The 14,166-nt window shown below is 39.8% G+C and overlaps 3 protein-coding genes across 4 annotated transcripts; 1 reads left to right on the top strand and 2 right to left on the bottom strand.

Annotated features, from left to right (window-relative positions):
* Nucleotides 1-3,365: 3,365 nt before the first annotated feature.
* Nucleotides 3,366-3,686, bottom strand: LOC122028000 (protein indeterminate-domain 16-like). The gene has a single exon (XM_042587011.1). It carries the CDS (start codon nucleotides 3,684-3,686, stop codon nucleotides 3,366-3,368), a length of 321 nt encoding a protein of 106 aa, XP_042442945.1.
* A 1,322-nt stretch (nucleotides 3,687-5,008) lies between these two features.
* On the top strand, nucleotides 5,009-5,682 carry LOC122027998 (protein ALP1-like). Its single transcript, XM_042587009.1, has 2 exons — nucleotides 5,009-5,141; nucleotides 5,228-5,682. Exons 1-2 carry the CDS (start codon nucleotides 5,009-5,011, stop codon nucleotides 5,680-5,682), a joined length of 588 nt encoding a protein of 195 aa, XP_042442943.1.
* A 2,854-nt stretch (nucleotides 5,683-8,536) lies between these two features.
* Nucleotides 8,537-11,157, bottom strand: LOC122027194 (probable glutathione S-transferase parA). 2 transcript variants are annotated; one of them, XM_042586108.1, is made up of 2 exons: nucleotides 10,783-11,157; nucleotides 8,537-8,918 (listed from the first exon to the last, which is right to left on the bottom strand). In XM_042586108.1, exons 1-2 carry the CDS (start codon nucleotides 11,101-11,103, stop codon nucleotides 8,574-8,576), a joined length of 666 nt encoding a protein of 221 aa, XP_042442042.1. In that variant the 5' UTR covers nucleotides 11,104-11,157; the 3' UTR covers nucleotides 8,537-8,573. The 2 variants fall into 2 exon arrangements, with proteins under 2 accessions (XP_042442042.1, XP_042442041.1); XM_042586107.1 differs by lacking the exon at nucleotides 8,537-8,918 and adding an exon at nucleotides 10,156-10,693.
* Between the last annotated feature and the right edge of the window lie 3,009 nt (nucleotides 11,158-14,166).

The raw sequence follows: 14,166 nt of genomic DNA, 5'->3' as shown, positions 1-14,166 counted from the left end.
AGAGGTGCTTTCGCTCGGCCACCCGACGCAGATGTTGCTTGTTGCTCCGGCCGCTCGGCTACTACTTTCTGTTTTTGCTCCACAAGTTTGGCGGCCCTCATCTCAACCAGAGCGTCGAGTTCTTCTGTTGAAAGCGCCACCGTGTGTTGTCGTCCAGCCTCGTCCATCGTTCCCGTTCGGATGCAGGTGCGTTCCCACAGACGGCGCCAAATTGATCCTGTCCGAATCGCTGAACCAAAGGACGCTGGGCACGTGGCGCGCTCCTAGTCGATGGAGTGGATCTCCGGCTGGTCAAACGAAGCTCCGGCGATCCTGCACCAAAGTCGAGCCAGGAAGGGATTCCCAGCGGCGACCCTCCGACGCTCAAGTCAGGTAAGTGGTGGAAAAAGTGGCTGCCAAGCTTGTATCATGCCTACCTTTGGCGGAGTAATAGACTATTTATATAGGACGGAGAAGGAACTAATGCACGTCCACCGAGGTGCATACGTGTCAGCAACCCATACCCCGGTATGCACCTGTCAGAGAGCTTACCTGACACCATACTGCTACATTCCGAGCATGTTCTTCGATGGGACAACAGGACCCCCCGTTGTCAGACTAGGAGTATGACGTAGCCATACGACTTGACGGTTGTCAGAAGATGTTCCCGTTTTTTACCCACTGCCTGACCGGAACGTCCGACCGGCCGGGCGGGCGAAGAACGTCGTCCGGACGGCCTTAATTCCTTGCGCCGACCGGGAGGCACGTCCTTCCGCTCGGTCATTATGTACTGCTTTATTTGAGCGTCGGAACCCTGGTCCCTACCAGGGTGCCTTTTACTATCAGATTTCCCTTTCTTCCGAGTCCGGTCGGCTCGTCCCTTACCGGCGAGCCACTGGACCCTTTGACCTTCCCGTGGCGTTGACCCCTCCTTATGGGGTTCCGGATTCTTACCGCCGGATCACTGATCCTGTCCGAACCGCTGAACCAAAGGACGCTGGGCACGTGGCGCGCTCCTAGTCGATGGAGTGGATCTCCGGCTGGTCAAACGAAGCTCCGGCGATCCTGCACCAAAGTCGAGCCGGGAAGGGATTCCCGGCGGCGACCCTCCGACGCTCAAGTCAGGTAAGTGGTGGAAAAAGTGGCTGCCAAGCTTGTATCATGCCTACCTTTGGCGGAGTAATAGGCTCTTTATATAGGACGGAGAAGGAACTAATGCACGTCCACCGAGGTGCATACGTGTCAGCAACCCATACCCCGGTATGCACCTGTCAGAGAGCTTAACTGATACCATACTGCTACATTCCGAGCATGTTCTTCGATGGGACAACAGGACCCCCCGTTGTCAGACTAGGAGTATGGCGTAGCCATACGACTTGACGGCTGTCAGAAGATGTTCCCGTTTTTTACCCATTGCCTGACCGGAACGTCCGACCGGCCGGGCGAGCGAAGAACGTCGTCCGGACGGCCTTAATTCCTTGCGCCGACCGGGAGGCACGTCCTTCCGCTCGGTCATTATGTACTGCTTCATTTGAGCGTCGGAACCCTGGTCCCTACCAGGGTGCCTTTTACTATCAGATTTCCCTTTCTTCCGAGTCCGGTCGGCTCGTCCCTTTCCGGCGAGCCACTGGACCTTTTGACCTCCCCGTGGCGTTGACCCCTCCTTATGGGGTTCCGGATTCTTACCGCCGGATCAATATATATGCGGAGATAGAGAGAAATCTATCTACCACGGAGTCAACCATTAGGATGAAAGTTAAAATTAAGATGGTCAACACTCATATGTCAAGAGTCGATCGGAGGACAATGACAATGGTCAGTCGAACAGTCAGGATCCGACTGAGAGAGACATGTCCGAGCAAACCTCCAGTTTAACTCAGAATGATACATAAGACAGTCAACACTCATACAGAGTAGCAGGACGCTGAGGGAAATCGGATAACTTGTCCGAACGAGGAGGACAATTTGCTACACAGTCCTCGCACGGAAGAGCAACTGAGGTCGATAAAGCGGAAGAATCCCGACGAGTGACTATCCCACTCGGCCAAGCATCGAGACTTGACTATGGACAGAGCAGAGTCCCGGCCGAGCGACTATCCCACTCGGTCAAGCAACGGAACCACTGTAGTATCTCTCGATATTCTTTTGTGAAGTAGTGCCGCTGACGCGAGACATGGTTGACAGGCGGATTGTATGACGAAAGCTTCTATTATCTCGTCAGGGATATGCATACCCTGTTATGATATGTTGTCAGAGGTACCTTCCTAACAAGTTCTTTTATAGGGCATATCGAAGAACATGTCCATGTCTCGAAAAGCACATATGACTCACTAAGATCCTATATAAAAAAGAATCCATCATCCATGAAAATACGTAGAAATCTTGAATTTTACTATTACTAATATTGCTCCGCTTTCTTTATATTATCGATGACTAACTTAAATATCGAAACATCAACACCAAAACTCTCTTTTCTACTTAGCACCAATGTTATTTATTTTATAAAACGAAATGAGATCCACAGCCAGTCAGGAAGCCGCCACATCTTCAGCCTCCACTTTCGGACAAATAAAAATGAATCAACGCGAAGGATTTTTCTAAAACAAATACGTCTTTTTATAAATTTGAAAATAAAATATGCCCTCTGAGCCAACGTCGATTTTATTCCTCGGACCACAAACACAGCCAGCGCGATTACAACGAAGTAGCCAGACAACACGTGACACAAACCATGGCGTACATTGACCATTACGACTAAGATAACACCCTGTTTGGAAAGGCTAAGAATTGAATTCTTAGTGGAATTGGAATTCAATTCCATTGTTTGGTATAAAATTTTGATATGGAATCACTCAAGAATTGAATTCTAATTCCATGAAATAGTGCAAAAGTAAATCAGACCAAAACCCATCTGATTTGGTGAGGAATTTACCCTGAAAAACTATAATTACTTAAATGCCCTTTTTAAACCCTCTTTTTTTTATCATCTGCCGACTGCTTTTATCGGCCTAACCCTTTTTTTATTCTATCGGCTTCTTCCTCTTCTTCTTCGCCCCTGTCGCTCCCTCTTCTCCGTCCCTGTCGCTCGCAGTGTCGATTCTTCCATTTGTTCAGCCTTCGCCGCCTCAACTCTTCGGTACTCATCTCTTTTCTTTAGCTTAGTTTTCAAAATATCTCTTTTCTTCGCCGCCTCAGCATGTTACTGTGTTTGATGCCTTTTTTTAGGTTTTATTGATTAATTCGTTCTAAATGCTCATTCTCTGGTCCTAAATTCTTGAAAGATCCTTTTTTTGGTCGCATTATACCAGTTTTCTCGTTGAGAGATGCTCATTTTATGATTATGATCCATTTACTACAAGAACCTGAAGCTTACATTCTAAGTTATTCTATGCTTGGAATGGTTGATGACAATTGTGGCAAGTGATCTCCAAGCAAGTAAAGCTGACCCTTCTGGTTGCTATCTCCTTTAGCCTCTCTGCTTTCTCCACCTCTTCTCTTGCTTGCTCCCATACTAGCTTGGCTCGTGCAAACTCTTTCTTTGCTAAGTCCAGCTCCCTCCTTATTAGCTCCCTTGTTCTCTCAATATAAGCTTTCTCAACAGCTGCAAGTCGGATCTGCTCAGCAATATGCTGCCTTAATAATTGTAGTTTTTTGGCATAGCTGTTTGGTTCCTCTTTCACAGATATCCATGGTGTCCTAACACTCATCGATAGATTAAGGTCAGGCAGAGAATGGGTAGTAAGATCACATCCTACCATGGAGGTTGGCGAGTCAGAAGGAAGAGAGGCTGAGGATTGCACTAGTAGTTGCAGCTCTCTTGGACGATTATCTTCCATGAAAACCTAGAAAAGCAATTCAAGAGAGTTCTGAATTATGGCTAGTCACTAGTTGAACTCTTTATATACTAACTTCCCTACGCCCAACCTTTGTCAGCATCCACCACTCTTGTTAAGGTGTAAATTTTGAATTTGTAAAAATTGGGTGTATTCTTGTCAGTTGCTTTCCCCCCCTGTTTTTACAGCTCAGCAACTATCCTGATGGTTTGCTGTTTGTTAACTACGAAAGTGACTTTGGTGTTTTTTCTTGTTTTTTTCTTATGCTAGCAAGTAAAAGGTCATATTTTTTTGCTATTGATAAATTACTGCTTTGCTAGATTGACCTCTCCTTTTTCGAATATACTAATAAAGAAATGTCATTGGCATTTTTTGCTTCGAACTAACAGTAGGAAGATCCTCATTTCAATAATTTTAATTTTGTCACCATTGTTACTAGTCTTAGCCACAGTTTTGTGCCTTGTTTACAACTTTATTATCTTGAAAATTGAAAGACACTTACATTGTAGGTAATATGAGGCAATTTGATATAAATGCAATCTTAATTAGCCATAGTTGCTTATGCTGGTTATTTAGCTTGCATGCAATATATGACTCGACATGTGTCTCGTATTGAAAGACCAACTACCCAATCACAACGATGTAATGGAAATCAAGTGCGCCGAGAATTGATGGCTCAATTAGAAGCCCATTATAACGCACGCTCTGTAATACGCATGAGTTATGATGCTTTCACTCGATTAGTTGCAATACTTCGTGGAAGAGGACTTCTGAGGGATAATCAATACAGTTTTGTTGAGGAACAAGTTGCTAAGTTTCTACATATTTTAAGTGGTCAAGGACGTGTTCGATCAGAAAGTTTTTTCTTTCGTCGATCTACTGAGACCATTAGTCGTCATTTCCACAAAGTTCTTAGAGCTTTAATAACACTTCAAAATCAATTTTTAGTCCAACCAAATGGTTCTACTGTCTCACCACAAATACTCAATAGTGGAGGAAGATTCTATCCATACTTTAAGGTATTTTTAAATATAAATATTGTTTTAAAATTTTTTTTGTAATGTCACATGATAATGATTACTGGTTTATGTTGAAACTTTTAGAATTGTATCGGTGCAATAGATGGAACACATATCCGAGTGAAGGTTTCAAAAGAAGATGTGTCAAGGTATAGAGGAAGGAAAAACTATCCTACAATGAATGTCTTGGCAGCTTGTACTTTTGACTTGAAATTCACGTACGTATTACCTGGGTGGGAGGGCTCCGCTTCAGATTCAAGAATTTTAGATAATGAGTTAAGTAGAGAAGATAATCTAAATGCCCCTCAAGGTATTAAGTTTTTCCATAAATGTGTTTCATGTCTATTTAAGACTCCTGAATTTTTTTATATAAATATTTTAAATTCTATTTTTTAGGTAAGTTCTACTTGGCCGATGCTGGATATATGTTGAGGTCAACATTTCTCACTCCATATCGAAGCACTCGATATCATTTGAAAGAATATTCTCGACATCCGCCTGAAAACCCAAAAGAGTTATTCAACTTAAGACATTCCTCATTACGCAATTCAATTGAAAGAGCTTTTGGTGTTTTGAAGAATAGATTTCCAATATTAGCAGAAATGTCTAGATATGATGTAGAGACAGTGAGTGAAATTGTTTTAGGATGCTGCATCTTGCATAACTTCTTAGTGGATTTTGATCCAGATGAAGAAATTATTGCACAAGTTGATAGGGATCTCATGAATAATGAGCCTGATCATGGACTTGCTAATGGAGCAATTGCTAGAGGAGAAGATGGACGAAGGGGGGAAATCTTAAGAGACTCTATTGCCGCACAAATGTGGAATGATTATATAACTAGACATTGATTTTTTTTTTTGTGTATTATTGTTGCTCTTAAACATGAACTAGAGTCGATGTATGGTTTGATTTATTAGTTGTTATTGGATGTGATATTATAATGGATGATTAACTTTCATGTTTTATAATTTATTATTGTGTTATTTTAATTTCAGTACATTATAGGTGGTGATATGGATGCTGAAAAAGTTTTTGAAGTGGGAGGAAATGATTGTAATGCATACTTTAAGTGGACCACAGAAATGGATGGTGTGATGCTTGAAGTTCTTAGGGAGCAAAAGAGTAAGGGTCAAAAGGAAGATAGAGCTTTTTCTGCTGAAGCATATAGGAAGGTGGTAGAGGAAATTAATGATAAATTTTCTTTGAACATCAACAAAACCAAAGTGATGAATCGTCTCAAAACTCTTAAAGAACAAATGGTGCTATCAAAAGAAATTGAGTTGAAAAGTGGAATAGGATGGAATGATTCTTTTAAAACATTTGAGGCTCCTCTAGAGGTGTGGAAATCTCTGATAAAGGTATGAGTATTTTATTTCATTTCCTATAATATAGTTGGTAGCATCTTCCTTGCACATGCTTGTTTACGAACTTTCTTATTGTGATTTCCTTTTGTTACTAGGCCAATCCAAGGTACAAAAATATCAAAGGAAAATCCCTTCATCACTTGGAGATTCTCAGAGAGATATATGAGAAAGATGTAGCAACTGGAGCTCAAGCTGAGAGTGCTAGAGAAAAAGTACAAAGGTGGGAAAGGGAGGAGACTCATATTACTATTGATGAAATTGATGAGATGCAAGCAAACAATCATGTTTATTTGGATAAGTTTTCTACCTTTGATTTTGAAAGTGTGCCATCAACACCGGGATCACAATTTGGAATATCAAATCCTTTTGTACCTAATGCTTCAGTTGCGAAAGGTAAAAAAATAAAAGCACCAATGACAAATGAGTACTCATCCCAATTAAATGAGGTGTCTTCGGCAATGAAAGATATTGCACAAGCTATTTTAAATACAAACACTCAAGTTTGGAAGCCTGCATAAATATATGAAGCAGTAGCTAAATTGGGTTTGGAGGTTGACAAACTTTTTGAAGCTGTTGAATTGCTAAATGAACATCCTAATCTTATTGGAGTTTTTTTTGGTTTCCCAGAAGAGCTACGCTTGCAATGGTTAGCTAAAAAGTTAAGTTGGTGATTTTATGTATGTATTTTTTGGGTGGGAAAGTTGTTGTGTTCATACAACAACTTAACTTGGTACTTTGGTATATTTTTGGGGAGAGAAGTTAGGTTTGCTACGGTTTGGTGAATTATTCTTTGGAAGACTAATTAGAGAAATTTTGTTTATATAATCCTTTTCATTTCTCTTTTAGTTTCTGTAATCGAATTGATTTGTCACTGTTCCTGTTCCTAATTTGCTCTACAATATGAAGTATGAATTCCCAAAATATTGAAGACAATATTACATTTGGAAGGATTGGATGGTGACCTCAAGAGGACCCGAAGACTCAAATTCTGGCCGCCACTAGACGAGCTACTAGTTGAGAAATACAAGTTTCCTGAGGCTGATGCCTGCAAGTTTACCGAGTTCCTGTGCCCCCTACTTGACATTGCTTCAGAAAATCAGCCAACCGCAGCATAGTGTCTGCAGCATCCATGCCTTAGGATCAAAGATGCAAAGCCCCGTGGCGAACAAAATGAAGTCATTGTTGGAAAGCTGGAGGTTGGCATGACTAAGCTTAAAGTTCAGGTGAACTAAGAGCCTTTTTCTTCGTACTCGGCACACACATCAAGCATTCTCTTTGCGATGTTTATTCCTCCACACATTACTATGATGCGGTCGACATTGGATCGCTACGACATTATAGAAAGCAGTTTCAACACTGCAGCATGGTGGTGATGACAACATCAGCCTACCATAATTTTGTATAAAATATATCTTTTTTATTGTACAATCTATTGTCTTTATTTTATATATTTTATTTAAGAAATAAATTTCCTTCTCTAAATTTAAAAAAGTATTATTTATAAAATTTAAATTCCGTGAATGATAGAGTAGCAGGTAAAAATTTATTAAATAGAGAATGATAGAGTAGCAGGTAAAAATTTATTTTAAATTTCAATTTATTAAATAGAGAATGATAGAGTAGCAGGTAAAAATTTATTTTATACCAAATATAAAATTTAAAATAAATTTTATATTTAAGGGAGTTGACGTGCATGCTCTTGCTGAGCTTTGCCTTTCAATAAGCTCATTGACGGATTAACCTATTTGTTGAGAATGCTTTGTTTGACCTTGTACTCTGCTGTATTAGAAATTATGCAAGTCAACTTCTTAATGGTGTTCTGGGTTTCTAACAAGCTACTGTACGAAGTCAAATTATAGTTTGAAGCTTTGCTATGGTGTAATCGAATGGAAGAATAAGAGTATAAGTATCTTACAGAGTTTGAAGCTTTGCTCGAGTCATTTATGCTGACAATTTAAAATTGATATGCTGCCATCTACTCTGGAACAATGAAAACTGGCGAATCTTACAGACATGATCTTAAAGCTGGTAAATCTTAGACTCAGCGATCGGAGGAGGCAGGGAGGCATGCTGCCATCTGCACTGGGACAAGAGTGGTATGCTAACATTTTTTATGGAGTTTTTGTTATTAAATGGTTAGTTATGAGGATAAAATGGTAAATGTATAAGAATGGAATTCAATTCAAATAGATTCCAAATTAAGGAATTCAATTCAATTCTGTTATTCAATAATCCGTTCCAAACATAGGAATTGAATTGAATTTATGCTAGAATTCAATTCTTAATGGAATTCAATTCAATTCCTTCACTTAAGTTGTTTCCAAACAGGGTGAGGAAACGCGTCCAGAAACACTGACTCCAGATGGATTACTCGTCTACTCGATTCCGTACTTCTTCTTCAAGGAGCATACGAACTCGTAGACCTTGAGCGGGTCGTAGAGCGTCTGGGAAACACTCTCCCTCTCCATGCACCGCTTGCCCCACGCCACCAACTTCGGCGCCTCCGCCTCGACGCTGAAACCACCGCAAGTCTCGTAGGTGTAGAACCAGGCGAAGAAGGGGACCAGCGCAATGTCGACGTAGCCGAAAGCGTCGCCGCCGAAGTACTTCCTGTCGCCCAGCTCAGCCTCCACGACCTTCAGGATCTCGATGAACTCTTTCTTGGCCTCCTGATGGGCCTCTCCCTTCAGCTTCCACAGTCTGGTTCCGCACTCGTAGATCTGATCCATGGAGCAAGAGAGCAGAAGGCATACGACTTGTCAGCATTTAATTCACAGCGAAACAACGACTGGAAGTTCATATGTTAGTTACTAATCCAACTCTTTTCCATCTGATTCCGATAGCCAACAGTTCAGCAACTATACAAATTTCTGAAAAAAAAAACTTTCTTTTTTCCTTCTTTTCGTCAAGAAAAGCAGCTCTCTTATGGAAATGACGTGTCAGAAAAACATGTCTGACGTCGTATCTTAATAGTCTGAGCATATCCCGGACATGACAGCGGAAGCTTCCACCGTACGATTCTCTGTCTGACCATGCCGCCGACCATGACGCTTGTCGATGACACTGGTCCCTAGGAAGATATCATCAACTGCCCCTTTTGTTTGTTATTGAGCCAAGCGGGAGAGCCGCTCGGCCGGCTTGTCATCCGTGTGATACGATGGCCAGGCCGAGTGTCCGCTCGGCTAATGATCTGCTGTCTGGCTCCACCCTATCGCGCAAGGGAGCCCTGTCTTCCGGGTCGGGGCGGCGTCTACTGCCTAGCTGAGCGGCCTTCGTTCCTCCCTGCTTTGAGCTTTATGAGCGTCGTAAACTCGGTGTCTGACCGAGTTGTCGAAGTATTGGACCGACTACTCTTTCTGCTGATCGAGAAGGTAGTTTGCCTGATCGAATGGCTGCCTAGGACATTGACTACTTTGACCTTCTGCCGGACGGATCTTACCTTATCATCGGATCAAGTACCTAATACTAAACATAGAATAAAAATATATATCTAAATAATTTGATTATTTCTATATGTGGACATAAAGTCAGCGAACATTCGCTGGGTGACCATTAAATAACTGGACAAAGAGTATAGAGATATTTATAAGAGCATCCACATCATCAACTCTATCCAAAAATTTTATTCTAAATTTTAGATAGGGTAACTAAAATTTATCTACATCAGTTACCTACTTATTCCCTAAATTTAGATTTAATGAATAATGATTCTCTAAATTTAGAGAATGAAATTTCTACCATACAAATAAAATAATATTTCTTTTTAATCTTTTTCCTTTCCATTCAATCTTTTCAATATTTCTTTCTATTCATTCCATAAATATAATAATAAAAAATAAAAAGAAGAAATAATAAAAAAATTAAGGATGATGAAAATTTTAGAGCATTTGATATAATGAAAAGTAATTATTTAAATTTAATAAAATTATTTATTTATTTTAAATTTTAGATATAATAATAGAAAAGTTAATACGGATGCTCTGACATTTTATAAAATTAACACGTACGTTGCCGGGTAATCGAACCCGGGATATATTTATTTGATCCATGACAAGAACGAGGAGAATTTTAAGCCCACCTAACGCGATCCCCGTCATACTTTTTGACCAAAGTCAAAACATAAGAGACAACAAAACTCAACCAAAGTTCACTCTAAACCCAGGAACTTCCTGAAGGACCCCACGAAACCGACCACTTTCTGGCCGTCCGGCAGCGCCTGCGCCACGGTCTCCCGCTCCGCCACGCAACGCTTCCCCCATGCCACCAGCTTCGGCGCCTCCGCCTCCAACGTGAACCCGCCATACTTCTCGAAGGCGTTGCGCCAGGCAATGATCGGCGCGACCACGATGTCGACGAACCCAAATCCTTCGCCGCCGAAGTAGGCCTTCTCTCCCAGCTCCCCTTCCAGCGTCTTCAGCCCCTCCACCAGCACCTCCCTCGCTTCCGCCGCCGCCTCGCCTTTGCTCTTCACCATATTTATTCCGGCGTCAAAAATCTGAAAAAAAAAAGGGGGGAAATTAAATGTCATTTAAATTGAATCTCGTGTTCATCGATCGAGAGTGAATTCGTTAAATATTGCCCAACCTTTTTGTCGGCGAAGTCGGCCCAGAAGCGAGCCTGGGCGCGCGCGTAGGGGTCGGCCGGCAACAGGGGGGAGCCGGTGGCACAGACCTCGTCGATGTAGTAGAGAATGAGGAGAGACTCGCAGATGGCGCGGCCGTCGTGGATGAGGACAGGGACCTTCTTGTGGACGGGGTTGGCCTGCAGCAGCAGCGCGCTCTTATCCATTAGGTTCTCCTCGCGGTACTCGTACTCCACCGCCTTCTCCGCCAGGCCGATCTTGCAGCGAAGCCCGTAGGGACTCACCCAGCAGCTTAACAATGCCATCCCCTTCACTGACTCCATCGACGAACTCTGCTCGATTTCAGCGACTCGACGCTGCAATGCTCTGTTTCGTGGTGACTGGTGTTCGCCCCGCTCGGTGGACCCATTTATAGAGGGCAGGAAAGGGAAAGGACGGTGACATCATGACGTGCGTCAGCGGCCGACAAGTTAAATTTGGGATGTAGATAATGAAAAACAAAAAATATTAGCCAAACTATTCATGGCAATTAATTTTAAATAAAATAAATAAATAATTTGAATTATAAAACGAAATTATCAGCCCTTAAAAATAGTAAATCTTAATTAAATTTGTTCGAGGCATTGTTTTAGCAATCTTTAAAAGAGGAATGCCTTTTTTAAAAATATAGATAAGTAGATGACGAATTAATTTATAATTACACTATTTTATCGATAATTTAAATTATCTTTTGGAGAGAGAAATCACAATTAGAGTAATTACGAATAGTTGCGCCTAGTTGCTTCGATTAATCCTAGAGCGTTGTTTTATATTTGTATTTGTTCTTCAGCTGTTTGGATAGAGATACGGAGACAGCGATTAAAATAACAAATGCCTCCGTGTCGCTGCCTGATTTGTATCGTAGATTTTGGTTTTCTCGTATCCTTTCACAATTTTTTTAATCACAACCGAAAAACTTTTCGTGGGTTGCATTGTTGGATTTACGACGATGTAACAATGTCTTGATTGAGATTTTTAATCGACAATTTATGGAATGTCATATCGGGGGATTATTATTTTTTAATCATTACGTGTCATCGTGCACGTGTTTACGTGTTAATATAATAAATAAATACGTATAAATTATATAAAATAAATATTTATTATGTAATTAAATAATATTGTTCAATACTTGATTTATTATATAAAAATTTTAATATGAAAATAAAGTAAAAATTAAGTTATTAATCACACCTCAAATATATAGATGTGTCTGTGATATTTTTTAAATAATCGATGGATACAAATAGATTGATACGATTGTATCAATATATAGAAGAGGGGAGGAGAGAAAGCTGGAGGCATTGTTAGTTGGTTATTAAAGTTAATTAAATTGTAGAGGCATTGTTAGTTGGTTATTAAAGTTAATTAAATTATAAGATAGCTAAATTTAATAACTAAAGTGAAAGTTATTAATTATTTAGGAAATAAATTCAATTGTTAAATATTTAATAGGCAACAGTAAAATTGCTAACTTAACTGTTTTAAGATATAAAGTAAACTATTTAAATTCGTAATATTTTTCTCTAATTAACAGTTAATAAAAACAATTGAATTGTTGCCATCCTTCATTTTTATTAATTTAGGATAACTAATTAATTATTGAGAGAGTTACATTACAAAACGGATTAATTAAATGTATGAATTAATTATATTATTAGGCTGCATTAGGTGAGGAATAATGTAATAAGTTTGTAATATTATAAATTTTTTATTGTAATATAATGTAATTAATATTATATTACTACGGTTCCTCGCAGAATTATATATATACACATGTAATTTTTAATTATAAGCATGATTATATATATACTAGTGTGATCGTGCACACGCGTTGCGTGTGTAATATAATAATATATAAATTATTTAAATCTTTAAAAATCCGAATTGTTTTGATTTTCTAGTGTCACCCTTATGAATTAAGAATTAATTATTTGGGTAAGATTCGTCAGACCATGCAATAGTGACGCTAGAGAATCCTAGCAACAAACTACTGTAACGGGCTTCCTTATGAAAAAATTTATTTTAATTTAATATTATAAATGTCTTAGTAAAAAAAACTAAGAAAAATATATTTTTTAACATCGTCGGTATAAAATATTTATAGAAGTTTCTTTGATTATAGCGTTGTCAATTCTAAGATATGGAACTAAAGATAACTATATTTTTTTATATAAAACAACTAGAGAAAATTAATGATGAGAAAAATTCATAATAATACGTTGTAGCTGAGTCTTGAACTCTAGATCACTGATTGTTTTCGCTTGTGGAATTACTAATAAACTTTGGAATTATTTTTAGTGTGAATAGAAAAAAGGGTATTAACGTAAATGTATTTTAGGCTTCACCAAAGTTAGTTAGTAAAGGGGGGAGATTTTTAATAAAATAGTAAGATTTTTTTTTTTTTGACGTTTATAATGTTTATAAAAATATAATTAATATTATTATCAAATGATAAAAATATCTCATGACCTTTGGCAATAGCAATAGTCGTCGGCCTATGGTACAACGTTGGTCCTTGGAGGCGGTAGCGGTGGTCGACAACCTACGGCGCGACGCCGACGCTCGGAGGCAGTGGTTGACAACCTACGACGATGCATCGACGCTTGAAGGCAGCAACGACGATCCACGATCGGGCGACGGTGGTGACAGCGACATAGGCGACCAATTGATACAGAAAATAAATTAGGGGTATATTTGACATTTAAATTTTAGTTAAACATTGAATTTGAAATTTAATTGGATTACATGTTGTTAACCTTATAATTCAGATTATAAAACTTTATTATCGTTTGTAATACATATTATATTATATTATAATTTTAAAATGGTACTAAATGAAATCATCAATATTATAACATAATCTTTGTGGCAAAAAGGTGAATACGCTCGCCCCCAGCACCCCGTCAACCCGTCCCAAGGCCAACATGGAGGAGGTAAATCACGGGCGGCTACTAGCCTTTGAAATAGTGACTAGCACATAAGGGAGGTATTTACCTCGGCTTTGCCGAGATTCGAACCCCAGACCTCATTATGGTAACACCTCATGCACTAGCGACTAGACCCATCCGAGGGAACAATATTATAACATAATCTTTGCAGCAAAAAAGACGAAACCCTCGCCCCCAGGGCCCCCACCGACCGGACCCACGGTCATTGTGAGGGAGGTAAATCGCAGCACCCGAGCTAACTTGGGACGGACCGGGTGGGATACAAGGATAGAGGATTTATTCCCCCGTTGCCACTGAGTTTCGACCCGGCGGCCTCCTTGTAGCAACTTCCGCCCCATGCCATCTCGGATGACCCACGGGGCTAAAATAAGATAATCAATTTTATAATGTAATTTT

The sequence above is a fragment of the Zingiber officinale genome, chromosome 10A (assembly GCF_018446385.1).
Source record: "Zingiber officinale cultivar Zhangliang chromosome 10A, Zo_v1.1, whole genome shotgun sequence".
Taxonomy (NCBI): Eukaryota; Viridiplantae; Streptophyta; class Magnoliopsida; order Zingiberales; family Zingiberaceae; genus Zingiber; species Zingiber officinale.
This window is presented reverse-complemented; position numbering and strand designations above follow the sequence as displayed.